The sequence below is a fragment of the Podarcis gaigeae genome (assembly GCF_964106915.1).
Source record: "Podarcis gaigeae genome assembly, chromosome: 16".
In the NCBI taxonomy this organism is placed as follows: domain Eukaryota; kingdom Metazoa; phylum Chordata; class Lepidosauria; order Squamata; family Lacertidae; genus Podarcis; species Podarcis gaigeae.
Window position 1 is genome coordinate 29,817,594 of NC_139693.1, and position 24,188 is coordinate 29,841,781.

The window sequence follows — 24,188 nt, forward strand, 5'->3', positions numbered from 1 at the left end:
GACCTTCCAATCGGCAAGCCCAAAAGGCTCAGTGGTTTAGGCCACAGTGCCACCCGCATCCTCCAAGTATGCACAGTTGTGTGTATGGCATCCACAACTCTTCCACCGGTTAGCAAAAACGTTGGTGAACCTTTATCAAAATAAAACACAAATGTGTAAAAACAAACCCACCTTAAATCCTATTATCATTCTTATATACTCGCAAGGAAGAGACTCCTGTGCAGCTTTGCAGCAACCTAATTCTGACTTGAAAGTCACTGGGACTGATTCGTATAAGAACTTGGCTGGATCAGGCTAAGTGTCAATCTAGTTTAGTTTTAGCAGATGTCCCCGTTTCCCGGGGACAGTCCCCAGATTTGCAAACAAGTCCCCGGACAAATTCCATCCCCGGAATGTTTCCAGATTTCATCCTATGTCCCTGGGAAACACAGCAGCAGCAGTCTCAGCAGCCCGGAGCAGTTGCCTCTCGCTGGCTTCAGGAGCTGCTCAGAAGTCCCCATATGATGGTGGTTCAGGGGCTCTAAGATGCAGCTTCTGGGCTGCCTCCACCTTCCCTGACCCCAGCAAGTGAGCTGTGAAGGGAGGCTTCATGCTGCCTATCGGAGCAGCCTCCGAACTCCTACTTGTGTGCAAGCAGGAGTGGGGCAGGGATCTCTCAGCTATGAAGGGAGTCTTCACGCTGCCTATCGGAGCTTGTGTGCAAGCAGAGGGGGCAGGGATCTCTCAGTTAGGCAATGAGAAGCCTCCCCAGCTGAGGGATCCCCCCCACTCCTGCTTGCACAAAGGTAGGAATGGGATTGGGGCTGCTCTGATGGGAAGGGAGGCATTGCGCTGCCCGAGCCTCGCTGCCGCCGCTCTCGGCCCTCCTCCGCCTTCCATGCCTGAACCGCCGCGCACCGCTTCCCCATAACCACCACCAAAGAACCAATAACTCAGGGGCTGCCCAGGCTCATGGAGAAAGGAGGTATGAGCTGCCTCTGCCACCACCATCGCTGCAGCATCAACGTTCCGAATGTGTAGCATGTATGTATGTATTTACAGTGGTACCTCGGGTTACATACGCTTCAGGTTACAGACTCCGCTAACCCAGAAATAGTGCTTCAGGTTAAGAATTTTGCTTCAGGATAAGAACAGAAATCGGGCTCCAGCAGGAGGCCCCATTAGCTAAAGTGGTGCTTCAGGTTAAGAACAGTTTCAGGTTAAGTACGAACATCCGGAACGAATTAAGTACTTAACCTGAGGTACCACTGTATTTAAAGTGTCCCCGGATTCATTGAAAAAAACCTGGTAACCTTAAGCTAGTCCAGCATCGTCTCCCCCTACAATTGGCCAAGCAGATGCCTCTAGGAAGCCCAGAAGTAGGCAGCTGGGGCTGGCCCTTGAGGCAAATTGGGCTCTGCCTCAGCCAGCCCCCACCTGGCATGCCATCTTCCTTACAACCTGCCCAGAGGGTTGCTTCTTCCTCTCAAGTCTCAGCGTTGTAGAACTCAGCAAAGAGGAGGAATATGGGGCCAAAACCAGAAATGGTTGGCTCTTGCTCCATCTGCCATTGGGCTCCCTGGCCTTGCTTCCCACCAGTCCAAATGGGCACCAGCCATCCCTGGAAATGGGATATGCAAGGCAATTGCTCTCCCCTGCTCATTTTGGAAGTGATGGCACCCTTCTGTAGTTTTGCTGCAGCCCAATCCCGTGTTCTGGAGCAAGTCTGTATTCACCAGAGCTTTCTCCCAAATAAATGTGCATAAGGAATACAGTTGTCTTACTGTGTTTTCATGGGGGAAGCCCTTGCAGGATGTTGGCTTCATCCAGAAATTGAAACTGATGTGGTAGTTTGGGTTGATCTTTGACATGGATTGCTGATGGGAAAATAAACAAGTCACTGTCTTTGATTACCTAAACACTGAGCATACAAATAGTTCCCTAAAATCCCAGGGAATGTCAATGGGGAATCCATTTCTTAGGTTGCATATGCACCATACATTCAAAGCACATTCCCCTCCTGCAAAGAAAACAGGGCAGTCATTTCTTAAGGGTGTTGGGGATTGTAGCCTCTGTGAGGGGTAAACTATAGTTCCCGGAGTTCTTCGGGGAGGAGGGATGTGCTTTAAATGTATGGCGTGCCTGCAGCCTTATAAGGGAAGAACTTCAGCCAGGGTCTGCATCAAAAGGGTCCATAAAGGCAAGAAAGATATGTAGATTAAAACCGTGGACGTATCACTGATGAGGAAATGAGCTGTCATTTTCTTCACAGTAATGTAAACTCTTCTAAGCTTCCCATAGACTTGTTTCTTGAGTGCTCTGATTCTGCTTGGTGCTGGTGGTGTTGGAGGGAAGAGTGGAGGGGATGAGATTTTCTTCCCCGTTGTGCTGTTGGTGGTGAAATAGCCCAGGAACTGCTGAGCCAATGCAAATGTAGCCCAGGTCTGACTCACAGGATTTGCAGCCTCTATCTGAAGGCCCACATCCACACTATGCATTCAGAGCAGTATCATAGCACTTTAAAAAAGCATGTCAGGAGCTGGAGTCAGGGGCAGTTCAGCAAGAAAATTTCTAGTGTCAGTGAACTCAAAGAACCCCAAACAGACCTAGTGATCACAGCAAATCTTCCCAGTAAGTCTTGCCCAGGCTTCCTCAACCTCGGCCCTCCAGATGTTTTGAGACTACAATTCCCATCATCCCTGACCACTGGTCCTGCTAGCTAGGGATCATGGGAGTTGTAGGCCAAAAACATCTGGAGGGCCGAGGTTGAGGAAGCCTGATCTTGCCCCAATGAGGCAGTTGCGAGGACTGAAGGTCCCTGCCTTCCCACTGCTCTCTAAGGCTCCATCCCCACGTCCTTTCCCAGCAATCTGAAGCTCCTTTGTCTTGTCTCTCGTTGCTCCACCCTCTTCATCTCTCTGTGTGTTCTGGGAGACCAGTGGAGAGGGGAGCTGGTCACAGCAGGAGGGGGAGATTCCCTGTCTTCTTCAGCAGCCTGCCTCCACTCTGCCTCTTGACCATCCTCTGATTCTGGCTTGCTCTCTGCCCCAGCCTCTTCCTGTTCATTCCTGTTGCCTCTTCACCTTCTGACACCACCTGTTCCCAGTCTGATCCCACTGACCACTCATCGCCATCCAACCACACCCCCCCAACTCGGAGCTGTCTTCCCTTGGGGGCTCCCAGCTGGTGCCTCCCACGTCCACCACTCCTCTGCATCCAGCCAGTCCATGTCACATGACTTTCCCCAAAGCATCCTGGGAGCATCTGCTTCACCAGCATCTGGTGGTGGAGGAGGAGCCTTTTTCTGGAGACACATGCTAGTGGTGGGCGGGACTAAAACCAGCAGTGGGCAGGACCAAAGCCAAAGTGGGTGGGACTAGAGCAAAAAGTGGGTGGGACAATCCCTTTCTCCCTCTCTTTTAGCCCTCCCACTCCCCATCTAGCAGGCTGCCAAGAGAGGGAAGGATAGCTCTGAAATCATCTCTTGCAGACGTCTTCTGAGATTAAGTCAAGAGCTGCAAATTACCTCTCCCTCTGTCCTGTACTAGAGCGGGTGGCGCTGTGGTCCAAATCACAGAGCCTAGGGCTTGCCAATCAGAAGGTCGACGGTTCGAATCCCCGCAACGGGGTGAGCTCCTGTTGCTCGGTCCCAGCTCCTGCCAACCTAGCAGTTCAAAAGCACGTCAAAATGCAAGTAGATAAATAGGTACCACTCTGGCGGGAAGGTAAACGGCGTTTCCGTGCGCTGCTCTGGTTCGCCAGAAGCGGCTTAGTCATGCTGGTCACATGTACGCCGGCTCCCTCGGCCAATGAAGCGAGATGAGCACCGCAACCCTAGAGTCGTCCGTGACTGGACCTAATGGTCGGGGGTCCCATGATCTTTACCTGTCCCGTACTAGAGCAGGCATGTCCAAACTTGGCCCTCCAGCTGTTTTGGAACTACAATTCCCATCATCCCTGACCACTGGTCCTGTTGGCTTGGGATGATGGGAGTTGTAGTCCCAAAACAGCTGGAGGGCCAAGTTTGGCCATGCCTGTACTAGAGGAACCCTTGGTTGGATCCAGGCAGCAGGCCTCTTTTTCTGTGGTGTTTTGCTAGGAGGAAACCCACCACGACACAGTCTCCTGAACAAGCTTTGAATTATCCATTTAGTCTGTATCCGACTTAAATTTCTGGTGGCAGGCTGTCAAACAATGTATGGATCTGACTCGGTGAGGTTGCCTTTTGTTGCGCAGCAGAGACTCAAACGGCTTTGCGGTTGTCTCGCCTTTAAAAAATCATGCCGATACGGACTCCATTTCTTCTTTCCCACCCCACCCCCATTGACTGAGTTGAACCGAGAACTCGAGAGGTTTCCAAGCAGCTTTGGTTACATGCATTTGTTGCGACAGGCCAGTGGCCAACTTTCTGAGCTTTTCTTCTTTGCGTCGTCGTGAGGGAAGCATTTTATGTGGAAGAGGTGACGGAAGAAGGCCTGCGGTAATCGCTGCATCACTTCAAAAAGGTGGTATTTTATTATGGCAACAACCACTCGAACACACCAGTTTCCTGCATGAATATAAGTATATAATAATAATAATAATAATAATTAATAATAATTTATTATTTGTACCCCGCCCATCTGGCTGGGTTTCCCCAGCCACTCTGGGCAGCTTCCAACAAAGATTAAAAATACATTAAAATGTCACACATTAAAACCTTCCCTGAACAGGGCTGCCTTCAGATGTCTTCTAAATGTTAGATAGTTATTTATCTCTGACATCTGATGGGAGGGCATTCCACAGGGCGGGTGCCACTGCCAAGAAGGCCCTCTGCCTGGTTCCCTGTAGCTTTGCTTCTCGCAGCGAGGGAACTGCCAGAAGGCCCTTGGAGCTGGACCTCAGTGTCCAGGCAGAACGATGGAGGTGGAGATGCTCCTTCAGGTATACTAGACCGAGGCTGTTTAGGTCTTTAAAGGTCAGCACCAACACTTTGAATTGTGCTCAGAAATGTACTGGAGCCTGTCTTTGCATGCTGGGGAAATCCCTAACTCACTGAGGGTTACCCTCACCTGATTTAGCCGGCCAGTCAAAGCCATTCCCAGGGTGTGGCCACTGTCATGTGTTTACAGCTTGTAGGAGCCACAGGTGAGATCTGAGTGCAGGGTGGGGACCAAAGGTGGACAAAGTACCATAGAAGGAGCAGGACATGTCACCCACCAGAGGTACTACCCTCCCCTAACACCCCCAAACCCTCTTTTTTATTTCTTTTAAGTAACAGTTGATTATTCAGCCTAAGGTAAAGGGACCCCCGACCATTAGGTCCAGTCGTGGCTGACTCTGGGGTTGTGGCGCTCATCTCGCTTTATTGGCCGAGGGAGCCGGCGTACAGCTTCCGGGTCATGTGGCCAGCATGACTGAGCCGCCTCTGGCGAACCAGAGCAGCGCACGGAAACGCCGTTGACCTTCCCACCTGAGTGGTACCTATTTATCTACTTGCACTCTGACGTGCTTTCAAACTGTTAGGTGGGCAGGAGCAGGGACCGAGCGACGGGAGCTCACCCCGTCATTTTCCACCCTCCCCCGGAACTATTATTAGTTCTGGTTTGAGGGTCATGGCGCCTACATGTGACTTGGAAAGTGCTCTGAGTGCCTGATAGAATCATATAGTTGGAAGGGACCATTAGGATCATTTAGCCAAACCGGTTCCAATGCAGGAATCTTTAGCCCAGCTTGGGGTTTGAACCCACAACCCTGTGATTTAGAGTCTCATGCTTTACCGACTGAGCTATCCCAGGCCTACCCTTGTTTTCATAAACAGAAAACAGCACTATCCAGTTTCAAAACGCAGAACTGGCTGGCTGAGTCCTGCAGGCCAGGGATGTGCACACCACAGGTTTCGTAGATCTACTTTCCTTTTCCCTTTTTACTACAGCTCCAAGACCTACCAATCAGAGAGGACTGCAAAAGGAAGTCAGCTAGAATCAGTAGAGGTCAATCCATTAGGGCAGGGATCAGCAACCTTTTTCAACTGTGGGCCGGCCCACCATCCCTCAGACCATGTGGTGGGCCGGACTATATTTTTTGTGGGGGGAAATGAACGAATTCCTATGCCCCACAAATAACCCAGAGATGCATTTGAAATAAAAGCACACATTCTACTCATGTAAAAACTCCAGGCAGGCCCTACAAATAACCCAGAGATGCATTTTAAATAAAAGGACACATGTAAAAACACACTGATTCCCAGACCGTCCGTGGGCCGGATTGAGAAGGCGATTAGGCCGCATCCGGCCCCCGGGCCTTAGGTTGCCTACCCCTGCATTAGGGTATTCTCCTTGGTCTTGGGTTCGGCTTTGTAGAACTCAGCAGATAGGATAGGGACAAAACCAGAATTAGTTGGCTGCACCCCCCATTTCCTTGGCTCCACCCATTAACAGGCACCCGGACATCTGCCCTACGATTCCCAATCAGCTCTGGTCCCCACTGGTTAGAATTAAAGAACAGGGTGCTTCTGAGCACATCTTGAGCCTAGCAATCTCATTTTCATTACCAGAGCTGAGCTCACAGTCCTTAAAAACGCAGACACACAAATATCCTCTCCTGGTTAGCCGCAAGCCTTCTTCATTTCAGAAATCTAATTTAGGTGCAGGAGAGTGGATTTGTTGCTATTGCTGAAACAGCAACCCTTGGTGATCTCCTGTAGGTACCCAGATGATCTACCAACAGATCGCTGATGTAAACTTCGACCCAACCTGTGCTGTGGGCTGTCAAACACCCGCCCCCCACAAGGTGAATTGTACAAAAGACCCGCTGTTCTGTACGGCTCCAGTCAACATTGCCGACACTTGGCAAATACAGGTTTGAGGAGGTGACGGCAAATTCCTTTCCAAGCTTGAGTTTTAGAAATGATTAAGCTGCCAGCCTTAAAAATAGACTTGGCATGCCATGCGTTCAGGAGAGCACAGTTGTACAGGGATGCTGGATTCCCAGCCTCCACTCTTCTTACACTGGAGTGGGGGGGTGTGGGAATATTAAACCTTCAAGACTTGTCCTAGGAGCAAGCTCGCCAGTCCCTTTCCAAATACACTTTTCTTTTGCCAGAATCTCCCTTCCCTATGCAAGCAATTGAAACCCAATAGGCCATTTGCAAGATTGCCCAAGGTGGAGAAACCAAGCCTTGCTAATTTGATGGAGGGTTTGGCTGGGGAAAATAGTTTATTTCCAGGGGGAAATAGTTTTATTTCCAATGTGGATGCCCATAAAGGCTCCGTTCCACTTCCTAACAAGTTCAGGCACCTCTGAGTTGTATCCAATGCTAGTCCTACTCAGAGTAGACCCATTGAAACTGATGAGTGTGACTAACTCAGTTTCATTAATTTCAATGGGTCTACTCTACGACTTAGTCTCATACAAGCCTATGTATTTTTTCTTTGAAAATGTCACCTATAACTCATCTAGGTTACACACATTGGTTTTTGAGTGCTGTTTTAGTGCTGCTGTCCAGCAAGCATGTTGAACTACTCAGGGAAAGGTAAGTGACCTACCTCGGATGGGGTCACACTCTGCCAGGTGTGTAGTTTGGAGATGCTCTTAGATGCAACTCTGTCACCGGAGGAACAGGTGTCTAACAGGTGTCTTCGGTGACTAGGAGAGCCTTTTAGCACCAGTGTCGAAGCAATGATTCTTCAGCATCAACTTGGTTGAACTGGTCATGTTGTGCAGATGCCTGATCATCGTCTTCCAAAGCAACCTCTATGTTCCAAACTGAAAAATGGAAAGCATAATGCTGGTGGCCAACAAAAGAGGTCTAAAGACTCTCTCAAGGCAAATGTTCAAAAATGTAGTATAGACACCGACAACTGGGAAACACTGGCCTGCAAGCGCTCCAATTGGAGAACAGCCTTTACCAAAGGTGTCATGGGCTTTGAAGATGCTTGAACTCAGGACGAAAGGGATAAACGTGCTAAGAGGAAGGCACATTTGGAAAACCCTTACCGTGATCAACTCCCACCTGGAAAACCTGTGTCCCCACTGTGGAAGGATGTGTGGATCCAGAATTGGCCTCCACAGTCACTTACGGACTCATTGTTAAGACCTTGTTCATGATAATCTTACTCGGCTACGAGGGATCGCCAAAGAAAGGAAAGAGATGCAAATCACCCTGAGACAGTGGTTTAAAAGGCAATTGATGAATTAACTTTCATAATCATATTAATATGCAAACACTGCGAGCATTTTTATGTCTACTTTGAAGTAAGCCTCGTTGAATTCAGAGAAACTTACTCCCAGGCAACCCTGCTGCATAAGGCTGTTGCAATCAGTTAGTTTCTTTACTCGTTTACTGATCCTCTTATATTCTAATATCAATATTTCCCCCCTCAAAATAAACTTCCATACATTTCTGTGTATCTTGAGTTCTTGCACACACACACACACACACACACACACACACACAGAGAGAGAGAGAGAGAGAGAGAGAGAGAGAGAGAGAGAGAATTAATTACAATGACTAGCAAAACAGAGATATTAAAGCCTCGGCTTCTGCCTTCAAGACCATAATGTCTGCTTTGTCTGTCACTGTAGTAAATAGATGGTTTTAGTGACTGACACATCATCGCTCAAACATTCAGAACAGACTTGCGATGCTTTAAAAATTGTGCACAGGCTTACACTGCTTTTTTTTTTTTTTACTTAATAAAATCCATATACCGCTCAATTGTAGAAACAACCTCAAAGCGGTTTACCAAAAAGCAGTTTATTTGTTTATTCTTACATTTATATCCAGCCTCCTCACTCCAGAGAGGCCAAGGCAGTATCCACACTTCTCTCCCTCTTCATTTTACCCTCACAACAACCTTGTGAGGCAGTTTGGGCTGTGCAAGGGTAACTGACCCAAAAGTCACCCAGTGGGCTTCGTGGCTGGCTGCGAATTTGAACCCCAACCTCCCAATGTCCTAGATAAAGGTAAAGGGACCCCTGACCATTAGGTCCAGTTGCAGACAACTCAGAGGTTGCGGTGCTCATCTCACTTTATTGGCTGAGGGAGCTGGCGTACAGCTTCCAGGTCATGTGGCCAGCAGGACTATGCCACTTCTGGCGAACCAGAGCAGCGCAGGGAAACGCCGTTTACTTTCCCGCCGGAGCGGTACCTGTTTATCTACTTGCACTTTGATGTGCTTTTGAACTGTTAGGTTGGCAGGAGCAGGGACCGAGCAATGGGAGCTCACCCTGTCGTGGGGATTCGAACCGCCAACCTTCTGATCGGCAAGCCCTAGGCTCTGTGGTTTAACCCACAGCGCCACCCGCGACCCAATGTCCTAGCACTTTAACCATTACTCCACACTGGCATGCAGGTATGTGTCATAAAAACACATATAACGCAGACACACACTTTATTATCTATCACCACCCAACAGCTAGACACGCACACATGCAGAAGACCTGTTTCCTTGCGAGCTGCTTGAGGGCTTCCAACTTGGAAGGGAGGCCCAGAGCCATGCTCCTCGCTTACCCCCCCCTCCTTTTCCATCTGATGTCTGCGAAAGAGTAATACTAATAACAGAAGGGAGAACGGAGGATGCTCTGGAGACACGGCCAGCCCTGGCCACTCGCTTGCAGGCTGGAAAAGGAGGCGGAGCATGCAGATAGGGTGGCTCAGGGCGAGGCTCTGATTGGCTGAGGGCTGTGGGCAGGGCTGGGCCGCATCCTGCCCCGCCTTCCTTTTTTTAATTTTTCTCCCTCGGCCAGCCTCTCTAATGCAGCAGCAGCGGCGGCGGCAGCAGCAGCAGATTCTGGCTGACAGGCGCATGCAGAGAGAGAGAGAGAGAGACCTTTTTGTAGTCAGGAGGGAGGACCGGAGGGAGAGCAGCAGATCGGAAAAGAGGGTGGCTCGCCTCTCCGGAGGAAGCTACATCTGGTGCAATCCCCTCTGATCCCTTAGGAGAGAAAAGATGAGCACGGCCATACGATACAAAAGCAAGCTGGTCAACCCAGGTAAGGCTCCTAATGGGTGCGTTTGCATTCATGCATCTATATTATTATTATTATTATTATTATTATTATTATTATTATTATTATTATTACTGGGACTGATGCTGGACGTTGCTAATGTCTTCCCGTTTTATTCCCCTCCTCTCTGATCCCCTCCTGGACATCTCTTGCCGCCTCCCAACGTGTCCCTTTGCAGAAGAAAAACAAGTGAGGCTGATTTTATTATTATTATTTTATTTTCTCGGTTGTGGCTCTTTTTGTCCCCAAATGATGGTATCAAATCAGGGCGCCTCTCCCGAAAAAAGAGGCGCATCCCTTTTCTTTGCTGCTTTAAGGAAGAACCTATTCTCCACCCCTCCCCCACCCCCTTCACCCTCTTTGTCAGCCCCTAATCTTGAGGGACTTGTGGAAGGTTCATTGTACGTGTTTGTGTGTGTATTTTGCTACCAGTCTGCCTGTGTCGGTCGCTGACACTGGGGAAGGCAGGGAGGAGAAAAAGGAGCTCTGTTTCCTCTTTAATGGCTGGAAGAAAAATCCCATGATGGAATCTGGTGGCATCCACTCTCTGTGTGATGCTGGCGATGGCGTTGTGGGTTTCATGTGTTTTGAAGCAAGGCTCCACACCCAGTGGATGGTCAGACAACCCGACTTGGTCACCCTCGTGGTGCTTTAGGGCACAATTGGGAAATCTGTGACCTCTCCAGCATGTTTTTGGGCTCCATCCACCATCATGCCAATTGGCCAGGGATGATGGAACTGGAATGCATCTAGACTTAGGACCACAGGCCAGGCAGGTGGAGATGTCACAGTCAGCCCACGTTTCTCTGGGATCCTTCTTTTGACATTAAAAGCATGCTGTTGTTGCTTTCCCTTTTGATACTTTCCACACCTCTTCAGCATCCTTTTGGCACACATCTCTCTGGAGATATGTGCCTGTTTGCGTGAGCTTGGAAGGGCTGATGTAACTAGAATGCATCAAGGAAGACTTGTTTATCTGTGACGTCGTTTGCGCCTTTGTATTTCTAGCATCTAGCAGAAAATGGTGTATGTGTGTGTTTGGTGTGTGTGGCTGATCTATCTGCATGCCTTTTAAAATGTGGGTTTGTTATTCGGCGTTCTAGGATGAACCGAAGCCTGGGAGTGTGTCTCTCTGTGTATTTAATGAGAAAGATTTTTTTGTTCCTGGTGATTAAGCTTCAGCATCAGCCCAGGGAGTGAACTGAGACTGGCTTGGCCTTCCAGTATCGTGAATCATTCTCAATGGAGATACAGGAAGAGTTGAATTAATGTCTCTTGGCTTGGTGTTCAAGGTTTGGTGGGACAGAAAATCCAGAGGTTAAAGGAATTGCAAGAAAAGAAAAGCTTGTATTTGGTGTTACAAACCGGACTGTGTGTGTCTCTCTCACACACACACACACACACACAGAGAGAGAGAGAGAGAGAGAGAGAGAGAGAGAGAGAGAAGATAGTTTATTCTGCAATTACCGTCACAATTGGCCTAGGGAGTGAATGGGGTGATGCTTCAACTCTCCTGGTTATTAATCATTTCTGACAGCAGATAAGTGCAGACTTGAAGTGGTGGCTTTGCTGATGCTCATTGAATCTGGGACTTTCTGTGTGCTCAGCCACTGAGCCATTGCACTTTCTTGAGAGAAGGAGGATGAAATCCAGGGGGCAGAGAAAGGGGTGACTTCAATTCCCTTCTCCTAGACTGGGGCAATCGCTTGTTCCAGTCAAGAGGCGAACTTTCTAAGAGATGCTAAATGACTCTGCTTTAGAGCAGTTGATTTTGGAACCAACCAGAGGAGCTGTGACCCTGGTCTTCGGGGACCTGACTTCAAAGGAAAGAAAACGGAACGTGCATTCTCCCCTTTTTTCATTTCTTCCTTTGCGGCTTGGCTTGAACTCAAGCTGCAAAGAAAGATCCTCACTGAAGGCATGGCTTGCAGGCACCAGAACCAGCTGTTGTGGAGGGCACAGCCCAAGGAAGATGGCCAGGGGAGAGGCCTGAGGGACCGGATAGAGAGGCCTGAGGTTCTTCCAGCACGATCGAGATCAAGATCTGGAATTCCTGGTCTTTCTGGACTCCAACTCCCATCAGTTTCACGCAGCATGGCCAATGGCCAAGGATCATGGAAGCTGGAGTATAACCATATCTGGGCGGGGGAACAGGTTGTCCATGCCTGGTGAAGAATGCTGAGCTTGTTGTTGTTGTTTAGTTGTTTAGTCATGTCCGACTCTCCGTGACCCCCTGGACCAGAGCACGCCAGGCACTCCTGTCTTCCACTGCCTCCCGCAGTTTGGTCAAACTCATGCTGGTAGCTTCGAGAACACTGTCCAGCCATCTCGTCCTCTGTCGTCCCCTTCTCCTTGTGCCCTCCATCTTTCCCAACATCAGGGTCTTTTCCAGGGAGTCTTCTCTTTTCATGAGGTGGCCAAAGTATTGGAGTCTCAGCTTCAGGATCTGTCCTTCCAGTGAGCCCTCAGGGCTGATTTCCTTCAGAATGGATAGGTTTGATCTTCTTGCAGTACGTGGACCAAATGTCTGATTTGGTATGACGGCAGCTTCCTATGGCTGGGTCCAGTCCCTGGCACCACTGGGGGAATCGGAGAGCCACTGTCAGCCAGGGTAGACTGGGGTAGGCAGCATAGTGCTCTCCAGATGTTGGACTACAGTTCCCACCAGCACTAGCCAGTATGGCCAATGATCAGGGATGATGGGAGTTGTAGTCCAAAGCATCTGCAGGACAACACGTTGACTGTCACTAGGGTAGATAATACTGGGTTAGGTGGATGAATAGTCTGACCTGCTATAAGCTTGCGTGGCCCTTATGAAAAAAGAAAAAAAAGGGTTGTAGACAATACTGAGATAGGTGGCCCACACGTCTGACTTGGCATATAGCAACACCAGGGACGCGAGTAGTGCTGTGGTCTAAACCACTGAGCCTCTTGGTCTTGCCAGTCAGAAGGTTGGTGGTTCAAATCCCTGCGACGGAGTGAACTCCCGTTGCTCTGTCCCAGCTCCTGCCAACCTAGCAGTTCGAAAGCATGCCAAAAAGTGCAAGTAGATAAATAGATAAACCACTGTGGCAGGAAGGTGAATGGCATTTCCATGCGCTCCAGTTTCTGTCACGGTGTCCCATTGCACCAGAAGCGGTTTAGTCCTTCTGGCCACATGACCCGGAAAGCTGTCTGCAGACAAATGCTGGCTCCCTAGGCCTGAAGCAAAATGAGTGCCGCAAGCCCCTAGTCACCTTTGACTGGACTTAACTGCCCAGGGGTCCTTTACCTTTACCTTTTATAGCAACACCCTATATTCCCAGGAGTGACTACCTGGCCATAGTGGAAATTGGAATGCTGGACAAGTTGGGCCTTTTCTGTCTGATCTAGCTGGGCTGCTGCCATGTTCTTGGAGCAGTAATTCTCAAATTATGTGCTGGGATAAATAAGTCAATTAAAGGCACACATGCTCCCAAAGTAACTGCCTTCTTCATTTTAGGCACAACCAAGATAGATAGCTATCCTATATACCAGGAGTAGCCAACATGCTATTCTTCAGATGTCATTGGACTCCATGGTCAATGGAGGACACTAGGATGGAGAAGGTGGCTTTAGAGCAGGGATGGGGAACCTATGGTCCTCCAGGTGTTGCTGGACTACAGTTTCCTTCACCCCTGACCATTGGCTATGTTGGGTGAGGTTGATGGGAGTTGTAGTCCATCAACATCTCAAGGGGATAATGTTGGCCACCCATGGAATAAACAATTCTGAGTCAGACGAACCAATTGATGATGCTATCATTATTGCTTCTTCTACATAAATCTCTCTCCTGCCCTCCATTAGAATTCCAGTGTGGTGTAGTGGAGAGTCAGTGTGGTGTAGTAGTTAAGAGCGGTGGACTCGTAATCTGGGGAACCGGGTTCGCGTCTCCGCTCCTCCACATGCAGCTGCTGGGTGACCTTGGGCTAGTCACACTTCTTTGAAGTCCCTCAGCCCCACTCACCTCACAGAGTGTTTGTTGTGGGGGAGGAAGGGAAAGGAGAATGTTAGCCGCTTTGAGACTCCTTAAAGGGAGTGAAAGGCGGGATATCAAATCCAAACTACTACTACTACTACTACTACTACTACTACTACTACTACTACTACTATTCTTCTTCTTCTTCTTCTTCTTCTTCTTCTTCTTCTTCTTCTTCTTCTTCTTCTTCTTCTTCTTCTTCTTCTTCCAAAAGCATATGTATCTTGCTAAATGCACTTCGGGAACTTTGCAAAGGAGACTTCTTGAGATGGGGCAACTTAGAGTTAACAGTGGATGGGAAAGGGTTGGGACCTCCGCTGCTCTAAATCCCCCCTCCTCAAAAGCCGGGGGGGGGGGGGGAATGAAACCAATGTTTGCAGCTAACGTTCAGTTAGGCACACCCTCAATATGTCTGCCATGTTGGATTTGACCAATGGGGTATGGAACCTGCAACCCACAGGCTGCATAAGAACCTTAATTTCATGAAACCCACAGAGACTGTGTGGCTTGCAGAGATCTGTACAATCTTGTGATGTCTGCACACCATTGGCTCAATGGTCCTACACAGAAGAAAGGTTCCCTGACTCTGCCATAAAGGTCAGCATATCAAATGCCAATATTACCCCAAGATGTTTTGCTGAGAGATCTGTTGTTTTTCAGACCAATATGGAGACCTTGCATTTTTCAGAACTGCCGTCCTGTGTGCCTCCGTCCTGTGTGCCTTCGGGGGGAAAAGAAAGGTCACCACTAATTCTGCTTACACAGGTGTAACTTGAGAACTGGCCCTCTGTCAACTAGGCAAGTACAATGGGATTGAGCTAGTAAGTCACAGAGAAACACGAAGCCTTGGTGGGATAAGAATAGGTTTAGCAGCATTGCTGGAGACAGAAGGCATTTTTCTGCATCTGCATCCAGTCTTGTAGCTAGGCAACACCCGGCATCTGTACTCTTTCAAGATGCACTTCAAGGAAGAAACAGTGCACAATAGTAAGTGTGACTACCTGTCTGTGTGGCAATTTGGGAGCATGACGACACGTTAATATTAGCAGCTCGAAACGCTGCAAGGTCATTTCTCCCCTGCTGCGTTTCAAGTTGAATTTGCATGGTGTTGTTCATATCTGAGAGAGGGCAGGGGTGCCCTGAAATGTCATGCATACTGGGTTTCCCTGCTCCTATTCACTGAGCTGTCACCTGCGCCTGTGTGCTCATCTGCGCATGTGCGGTGACTGTTAAAGAGTATGCTCAAATTAGGGCTTCCTTTGCGTCCAGTTTTCCAATCGGACTGGAAGCAGAGTAAGTGGCAATATGGACACACCCTGAGATTGTGCAGAATTGCTGGGCAGATTTATGTGCCTTGCTCACATTGCGTAGGCAAAAGTTGGGGCAGTGGCATAGCAAGGTCAGGTGGTACCCAGGGCAGAATTTCTTTGTCACCTCCACCCCACATTGAAATTCCTCCTTCATTTCTCCAACCCCCCATCAAAGAAAGCCGTGCCCTGCCCCCCTCCAGCAGCCTGGGAGCGCACGGGGCAATGGTGCGCCGCCTGCCCGCGACTCCCAAGCCTCCCTCAAGCTGTCAAAAAGAAGGGGGAAGGCCATCGGCAAAGCAGCGCAGCTCCCTGCCTTTCCCCGATGGCCCAGGGTAGGCTTGGGAGTCGCAGGCAGGAGGGCAGTGCGCCTAATGCCACCCCCTTCAGTGTGTGTGTGTGTGTGCGGCCACACTTGAAGCTGTGCTGCTGCTCATGAGGCAAGGCAGGGTCTCCCCCCCGCAAGGGCGGGATATGGACAGCGTCGAGTTGCATTTTGTCACACCCCCAATGATGGCACCTGGGGTGGTCTGCCCCCACCGCCCCTTCCTCCGCCAGTGTTCAGGGAGAGGCCTTATTGAAACCCATAAGCCCACCCTGTGGTCCCCATCAATTGGGAGTCAAATTATGCCCCTTCCTGTAGCCTGGAAAAAAACAAAGGAGCTAAAGGAGGCATTGCAAGCATAGGCGCCGACTCCATGGGGCCTGAGGGGGCCTGAGCCCCCTCAAAAATTTAAGAAAATTATTAGTTATATTATGCTTTGTAAAATCACAAAATTATGTTGGTATTTTTTATTTTCCTTGTTTGACGATAGTTACCTTTTAAAATACATTCAGTAATGAGTTAAAACAAAGCCACTCCCGATCTAGAGAGGGGGTGGGGTTGCGGGCTCTCGACCCATCAACAATCTCGCGGGGCTGACGCCAGCCCCGCGAGAAGCGGGGATTCCCCCTAGCTCATTAATATTCACCGCCCACGGCGGCAGCCAATCGGCTGCCGCAAAGGGCGGGCCCTCACAGGTTCACTTAAGGTCGGGGCAGCCCGGGGCTCGCCCCTTTCGTTCCCCCAGCAGCAGCGGTTTGGAGGTCTTGGGCTCCCCCAATATTTTTTATAAGTCGGTATGGGCCCCCGCCCCCCCAATATTTTTTATAAGTCGGCGCCCCTGATTGCAAGAGGTCAAGGTATGGGACCCAAAGCATTGCAGCTTTATAATTTAGGAAAAGGATGACCAATTAGTACCAGAAGAGAGTGGCAGAGGTGTGTGAAGAAAATAGACAGAGAGGACTTAGGACACCCAGTGCAACCCAGTGTAAATGGAGGGCAGACCCACATCATCATCATCATATTAATAATAATAATAATAATAATAATAATAATAATAATAATAATAATAATAATGCTCCTGTGACACTACAGTGACACTACAGTGGTACCTCTGGTTGCGAATGGGATCAGTGCCAGAGGCCCGTTCGCAACATAAAAAGAGCGCAACCTGCAGCGGCGCATCTGCGCACATGTGGGTTGCGATTTGCCGCTTCTGCGCATGTAAAGGTAAAGGTACCCCTGCCCATACGGGCCAGTCGTGTCCGACTCTAGGGTTGTGCGCCCATCTCACTTAAGAGGCCGGGGGCCAGCGCTGTCGGGAGACACTTCCGGGTCACGTGGCCAGCGTGATGAAGCTGCTCTGGCGAGCCGGCACCAGCGCAGCACACGGAAACGCTGTTTACCTTCCCGCTATAAAGTGGTACCTATTTATCTACTTGCACTTAGAGGTGCTTTCGAACTGCTAGGTGGGCAGGAGCTGGGACCGAAGACAGGAGCTCACCCCGCCGCGGGGATTCGAACTGCCGACCATGCGATCGGCAAGTCCTAGGCGCTGAGGTTTTACCCACAGCGCCACCCGCGTCCTGCGCATGTGCATGATGTCATTTTGCATGTCTGTGCATGCGCAAGCGGCGAAACCCGGAAGTAACCCTTTCTGGTACTTCTGTGTTGCCGCGGGACGTATCCTGAAAGAACGTAACATGAAGCGGACGTAACATGAGGTATGACTGTATAAAAAATGACTTTGAAAATAATGTCAAGGAGAATAACATTTATTGAAATTTCGGAGTTGTCAGAAGGCAATGTCTGCTTCCACAAACTCTGCTGTACAAGCTTTGTTGTCTTGGCGTGTGTCTTTTGTGGGCATCTGAAATATGCAGTAGATCTCGTTTTCCCAATTAGCCTTGAACTTCTGACTATCGGTGTGTCCCATTTTCCTGCGCCTCCTAGACACAGGGCTGTCTCTATATTTGGAGAGACTTCTTTTCCACCCCTTTTTGCAAGATCTACCCACTCTTTGTAACGATGACTCATGCCATCAAAGGATTGCCTTTTGCACAGACCATCTGGGGAACCGTCTGGTGATATGGCTTATCTCAAGAACGGTATTATAGGCTAAAGAAATGCAGGGATCGATCCTTGGGGTTTTCCTGGATTGTAGGACTGTTAATGTAAATATTAAGGTAGTTATCTTTGAAATGCTTTATCTCTTGCTAAATTAACAGGGCGCACACTTTTGAACAACTAGACACATGGAGAAAACTTATAAAAATGATGAATGAGTAATGAAGTACCACCTTTTTATTTTTCTAAGGTCATTAAATATTATTGCTGTCTGAGTTTTACCCCCAGTGGGATTTGATTTAGGATTAGGTGGGAGGACATTTTAAGGCACCTCTGAGTTTGCATTTTTCTAAAGAGAAAGTTATCATGAAATTCACCAGCACTTTAGTGCTAATATATTTCTACTAATTTTTGATGATATATATACATGTTTGGTGCAATTTTTGCCCAATATGCACATTTTCGCAAAGCAGTTTCCTTCAATATGCTGTATGTGTTTTTGTATGCATTACTTAGAGTACACATTATTTGAAAAATTAAGAGGCTGGTTATGATTTAGGTGTGATTTAGATAGGTTCAATTTACAGACAAACTGAATCTTATTTCTCCCCTACTTCAGAGTTACCTTTTTGTAAAGAAGAAGAAGAAGAAAGATTCCCAGCCAGTTTTATCCTTGAGTGGATCCCATGTGGTCTTATCTTCCTGTGTACTACCTTGGGAGTAAATGCTGTGAAACTGTTCTTGAGGACTGGGCCTCAAACAGGAATGGAATAGATCAGTCCAGTTGTTTTTTCCACATGTATCATATGCCTACAGACTACAGACATTTGCATTGTTTTGGAACATATCTTTTTACAAGTTTTGTATCACAAAATTGTAGAGTTGGAAGGGACCCAAGGCAAACTGGTCCAACCCCCTCCAGTCCAGGAATCACAGCCAAAGAATCCCTCTCCCAAGAAGGAAAGTCCATCACCTTCTGAGGTAGTCCGTTCCACTGTTGAACAGCTTTGACTTCCAGAAAGTTCTTTCTAATGTTTACTCGCGATCTCCTTTCTTGTAACTGGAATCCATTGATTGGGGTCCTCCCATCTAGAGCAGCAAAAAACAATCTTGCTCCATTGTCTATGTGGCAGGCCTTCAGATATTTGAAGGTGTTGATCGTGGCCATCTCTTAGTCTTCTTTCCAGGCTAAACACGCCCAACTTCTTCAACTGTTCATCATAAAGCGCTTGGTTTCCAGACCAGCTTGTCGATATCCTTCTTAAGTTGTGGTGCCCTGAACAGTAAACGGAATGCATTGTATTCTAAAATATGTGATTTTTGTACACATTATAACCTACGATGCTGATTTTGTGTGCATTTTAAAACTGGGAAATATATTGCGAAATTCAAAGAAGTGCAAAAACCTAGGGGGAACAGTGTTCCAGGGCGCATATTTACCATTTGCCAGTTTGTTTGGGGGCTCAGTCTAAAGTACTAGGGCTGCCACACGCACAGATTTTTCCCAGACATTACTGGGATTTCAAAAGCGGAATTGATGTCAGGGGGAAATTTCTGAAAGGCGGTGCTTTGTCTTGGATCTTATGCAAGTCAATCAAAAAATCACGGTTTTTTTGGCTCAACAACATTGGGGTCTTCGGAAAAAGTGTCCTTGTTTTTACTTTTTGAAATATGGCAGCCCTAAAGGTACTCACAAGGGACACGGGTGGTGCTGTGGGTTAAACCACAGAGCCTAGGGCTTGCTGATCAGAAGGTCAGCGGTTTGAATCCCCACAACGGGGTGAGCTCCCGTTGCTCGGTCCCAGCTCCTGCCAACCTAGCAGTTCGAAAGCACGAAGTGCAAGTAGATAAATAGGTACCACTCCGGCGGGAAGGTAAACGGCATTTCTGTGCGCTGCTCTGGTTCGCCAGAAGCAGCTTAGTCATGCTGGCCACATCACCTGGAAGCTGTACGCCGGCTCGCTTGTCTAGTAAAGCAAGATGAGCGCCGCAACCCCAGAGTCGTCCATGACTGGACCTAACAGTAAGGGGTCCCTTTACCTTTTAAAGGTACTCACACTAGTGTTTAAAGCCTTAAATGGCTTAAGCCTCAAATATCTGCAACATCCCCTCCTTCCCTACAGATCCTCTTCGGTGTAAACATCAGCAGAGGGGGGACCCTCTTGGTTGTCCTCAGACGTTGGGCAGCAGGTGAGAGTATTCCAGGGTAGAGGGTATTTTTTGTGGCAGCCCCAAGTGGCGATTTCCCTCCCCACAGAGGCAAGTAGTTATTAGGATTTCTTTTCTCTCTGGACTCGGCATTCTTCAAGTGACTGGCCTAGAAGCAGCAGATGTGAGAGACAGAAAGCCACAACAGATGTGCTGTGCTTGGACAAGCTTCCAACTGTTTACCTCAGGATTCCCCAGGGTAATGTGATAAATACATTGCTCCCTTTTCAGTGGGCAAAGATTACGGTTGTGTTTAGGTGTCAGAAGTCAGCTTGGAACAAACCTTTACATGCAAGGAGACTGAAAACTGCCCCCCCCTTATACTAGACAAAGGAACTTGATTTATTATTAGTGGCAATATTAGCGGCAGAGGAGAAGATGACTAGAGGTTTGGAAGCAGCTGGTTGAAGAGGTAGAGGCTGGAAGTTAAAGTCGTCTGATTTCACTGGTGCTTCCAGATAACCTGTTCCATGGGCATTTATTCTGATTTGTTTGCAAAGAGATTAGATGATGTTGACTGTTTAAGGAGCATCCATTCTGAATTGTTTGTGGGGAGCTTAGATGATATTGCATCAGTGAACCATTCCATATTTTCCCATTGTGCATATCTATCTATCTATCTATCTATCTATCTATCTATCTATCTATCTATCTTTTCTGGGGGTATGCAGGGATACGCATACCCCTAAACATTTTGTGAATCTTTATACTTTTGTCCATTTAGTTACATCATAGGAGCCTACACAACACAAAGCACTGTTGCTGTATGTAGGTTTTATTTTATTTGTTTTTTTATCTTACATTTTGGAAATTTACAACCAGTTTTTCCCCCTATAATTTCTTTGGTGGGCCCCAAGGGAACAGGGCCCTAAGCTATAGCTTGTTTAGCTTATACGTAAATCCGGCACTGAATAAAAATAGGGATGTCCTATTATTATTATTATTATTATTATTCCATGTATAGCCCACCCATCTGACTGAGTAGCCCCAGCCACTCTGGGCAACTTCCAACACATATAAAAACATAATAAAACATTGTTGTTTGTTGTTTAGTCGTTTAGTGTGTCTGACTCTTTGTGATCCCATGGACCAGAGCACGCTAGGCACTCCTGTCTTCAATAAAACATTAAACATTATAAAACTTCCCTATACAGGATTGCCTTCAGGTGTCTTCTAAAGGTTGCATAGTTTACTCATCTCCTTGGCTTTGGGGGCGTCACATAACTCCATACCCTCCAACATTTCTCTGACGAAAATATGCATGTCCTAAGCAACAGTGGGACATTCCGGGATTAAATTAGAAATCTGGGGTTGTCCCTGGAAAATAGGGACACTTTGGGGGGTCTGGTCTCCTAGCAGCTTTTGATATTACATGCTGTTTTGCTGCCCCCATAACCTGCTTGGGGCATATGCCCTCTCCAGCCCCTGCTTGGCCCGGGCCTGTGAAAACTCCTGAATATTTGTACAAAGTAGGTCTTTGGACTCTGGCCACAGAGAAGTCATCTGTTAGCTCTGAAAAGCTCTGGGGAAAAGCCTGTCACAAGAATCTGCCTTCTACTCGGTCAGACGATTTGGCTATCGGCCCTTCCCAAAGCTCAAAGCTACTGCTGCTGCTTCTTCATCTGCTTCTAGGTCAGAGAGGAACACCAAAAAGTAAAGAAAAAATGCATCTTCCTTCTCTCTTGGAAAACTCCCTCTTTGGCTTCCTTGTGCCCAAATGCAGCCTGCCTATCTGTGCTGCCTCTCAGAACAAGACAACAGTTGGGATATTAGCCAGGCTGGGTCAGGTGTAGGTCAGAAGGTTTTCAGCCTCGGCCAGCTTCACCTCCTTCTGCACATCTGTCCAAGCGGCTCTGCGGCAGGAGCCCCTGTCGTTGGCCAGATGGCCTGTTCGAGGCACATGGGAAGGTTTCCCCCGCCCCCCCCAGTGGAAAATGCACCTCAACAATATCTGTCCTCTGCTGCCTTTGAGTCGTTGGCAAAAAGGAGGTTAGGAAATGTATGTCCCAGCGGCTGGAGGCCTGCTCATCAAAGCCTTGCCAACAGCATCGTGCTGGGCTCTTCTCCCTTGAATTATTAATCCGACAAATGGATAAAACGGCCCGCAGGGAGGGGGAAGAAGCTTTCCGTCCATGCCCTGTGTTGTTGACATGGGACCCAACCGTTTGCAGAATATAAAGTACTTTTTACCCTAATTGGATTTTCCATTATTTGCCTCTCCCTGTTCTGTCCATTCCAGCAATTTCAGATGCATACATTTAGGGGGAACGTAGAATTCTGCCTTATACTGAGTCAGACCATTGGTCCATTGAGCAAAGTATGGTCTACATTCAGAGGTGGGGATTGTTTCCTGGCTGGAGGGCGAGATCTTTATCTTCCCCACCCCTATTGGGCCAAAATGGACAAGTGGGTGGGGCTGCTCATTTGTCAGTCACTTGGTGTCATAGTGATGTCAAGTGATTCATCTATTTGAAGCTGTGATTGCTGTCACTTTCAAGTAGCCTTTTGTAAACATCCTTTCAAAGGGGTGGGTCCAGGCAAAATGCTTGCACATTTATACATTTATTCCTTTTTTATATATATAAAAATATTTGATTTTGTTGTTGTTTAGTCATTTAGTTGTGTCCGACTCTCCGTGACCCCATGGACCAGAGCACGCCAGGCACTCCTGTCTTCCACTGCCTCCCGCAGTTTGGTCAGACTCATGCTGGTAGCTTCGAGAACACTGTCCAACCATCTCGTCCTCTGTCGTCCCCTTCTCCTTGTGCCCTCCTTCTTTCCCAACATCAGGGTCTTTTCCAGGGAGTCTTCTCTTCTCATGAGGTGGCCAAAGTATTGGAGCCTCAGCTTCAGGATCTGTCCTTACAGTGAGCACTCAGGGCTGATTTCCTTCAGAATGGAGAGGTTTGATCTTCTTGCAGTCCATGGGACTCTCAAGAGTCTCCTCCAGCACCATAATTCAAAAGCATCAATTCTTTGGCGATCAGCCTTCTTTATGGTCCAGCTCTCACTTCCATACATCACTACTGGGAAAACCATAGCTTTAACTATACGGACCTTTGTTGGCAAGGTGATGTCTCTGCTTTTTAAGATGCAAGCATAAATTTATTACAATACCAAATACATATCCGTAAAATGAGATTTCTATAAATCTCGAGACTTCCCCCCAATTTTTAAAGTGGGTGGGGAGGGGAAAGGTTGTTTCTGAGAGCGGTTTGGCAACCAGCTTTAAGACGGTTTCCGCAGTCCTGTTTGAGCAAATGGGAGCAGAGGCGCTGTCTCAAAGCCTTTGCTAAAGCTTTTTTGAAGTAGCTCTCTCAGGAGAGTGGCTTCAAAGGGTGCTTTTGCACAGGGCTTTAATCCCTTCTCAGATGATGAGTAGCGATTAAACCTTGCTGCCTTGGCTTCAGGATCTTGTTCTTCGCTGGGATCAAGATTGCACAGCCAGTGCAGGATTGAACCCTGTCCTCTCACCTGTCAGTTGAAAACATTCGTGACCTCAGTTACTTGACAGCTGGGTGAGGTTTGGGGAATCTTTCCTTGGCTTTATAGTTATAGGTTGTACTAAGTGCGGATTATAAATTTGTAAAAGAACGAAATAGAAACTCATGTTTATCCTGCATTGTGGGGGGTTGGACTAGATGACCCTTGGGGTCCCATCCAACACCTACAATTCAAAACCCATCAGCATGTGTGTGTGTGTGTGTGTGTACATGTTGACAGGGAGTTCCTCAGTACACAGAGTAATTCCCCTGTGGTCAGTAATGTGGTCTGTGTGTTCTTTGCTTTTTTAAAAATGTCAGCACTATGTTTAGCCTCGAAGCAAAGGGAGGGAGAGTAAAAGAAAGAAAAGTACTGCCTGTTTACTGTTGCACATTCTTCTTGGAAGGGTGGTGTTGCAAATGTCCCTCAACTGTCAAAGATGTCCTAATGCGATTCACATGGCTTGTCATCTTAATGGCACGAGAGCAAGATTCAGCACGTCGAGAGCTGAAAGCTTCTGATCAGGTTCTCTAACTTCCTTCCTGATAACTTCCCAACCATAGTCTCAGCGACGGCTCTGCTATTTTCAGGGTCTGAGGATAAATTTTATCCTTGCTGATCTCAGGGTTGTGCTCTGCATAGAACTGGGGCACATTTTGATGTCTCTAAAGCACTTAGCCTGCTCCTGCCGCTAAGAAAAGACACCAATTGCAAATACCAGGAATAATGACCCTTGCCTGCCCTCAAGCTTGCAATATGAAGCAGCTCAGGGCCACAATACCTCAAGGACAGCCTCTCCCCATATAAACCAACCCAGGCCCTGCAATCATCAACG

At 48.0% G+C, this 24,188-nt stretch overlaps 1 protein-coding gene across 1 annotated transcript in view; it reads left to right on the forward strand.

Annotated features, from left to right (window-relative positions):
• Positions 1–10,036: 10,036 nt before the first annotated feature.
• SEPTIN5 (septin 5) overlaps positions 10,037–24,188 on the forward strand; it is an 85,639-nt gene continuing 71,487 nt past the window's right edge. The window contains exon 1 of the mRNA XM_083717497.1: positions 10,037–10,158. Within this exon, the coding sequence (XP_083573623.1) occupies positions 10,069–10,158 (90 nt within the window). The 5' untranslated portion in view covers positions 10,037–10,068. The remainder of the gene's footprint in view (positions 10,159–24,188) is intronic.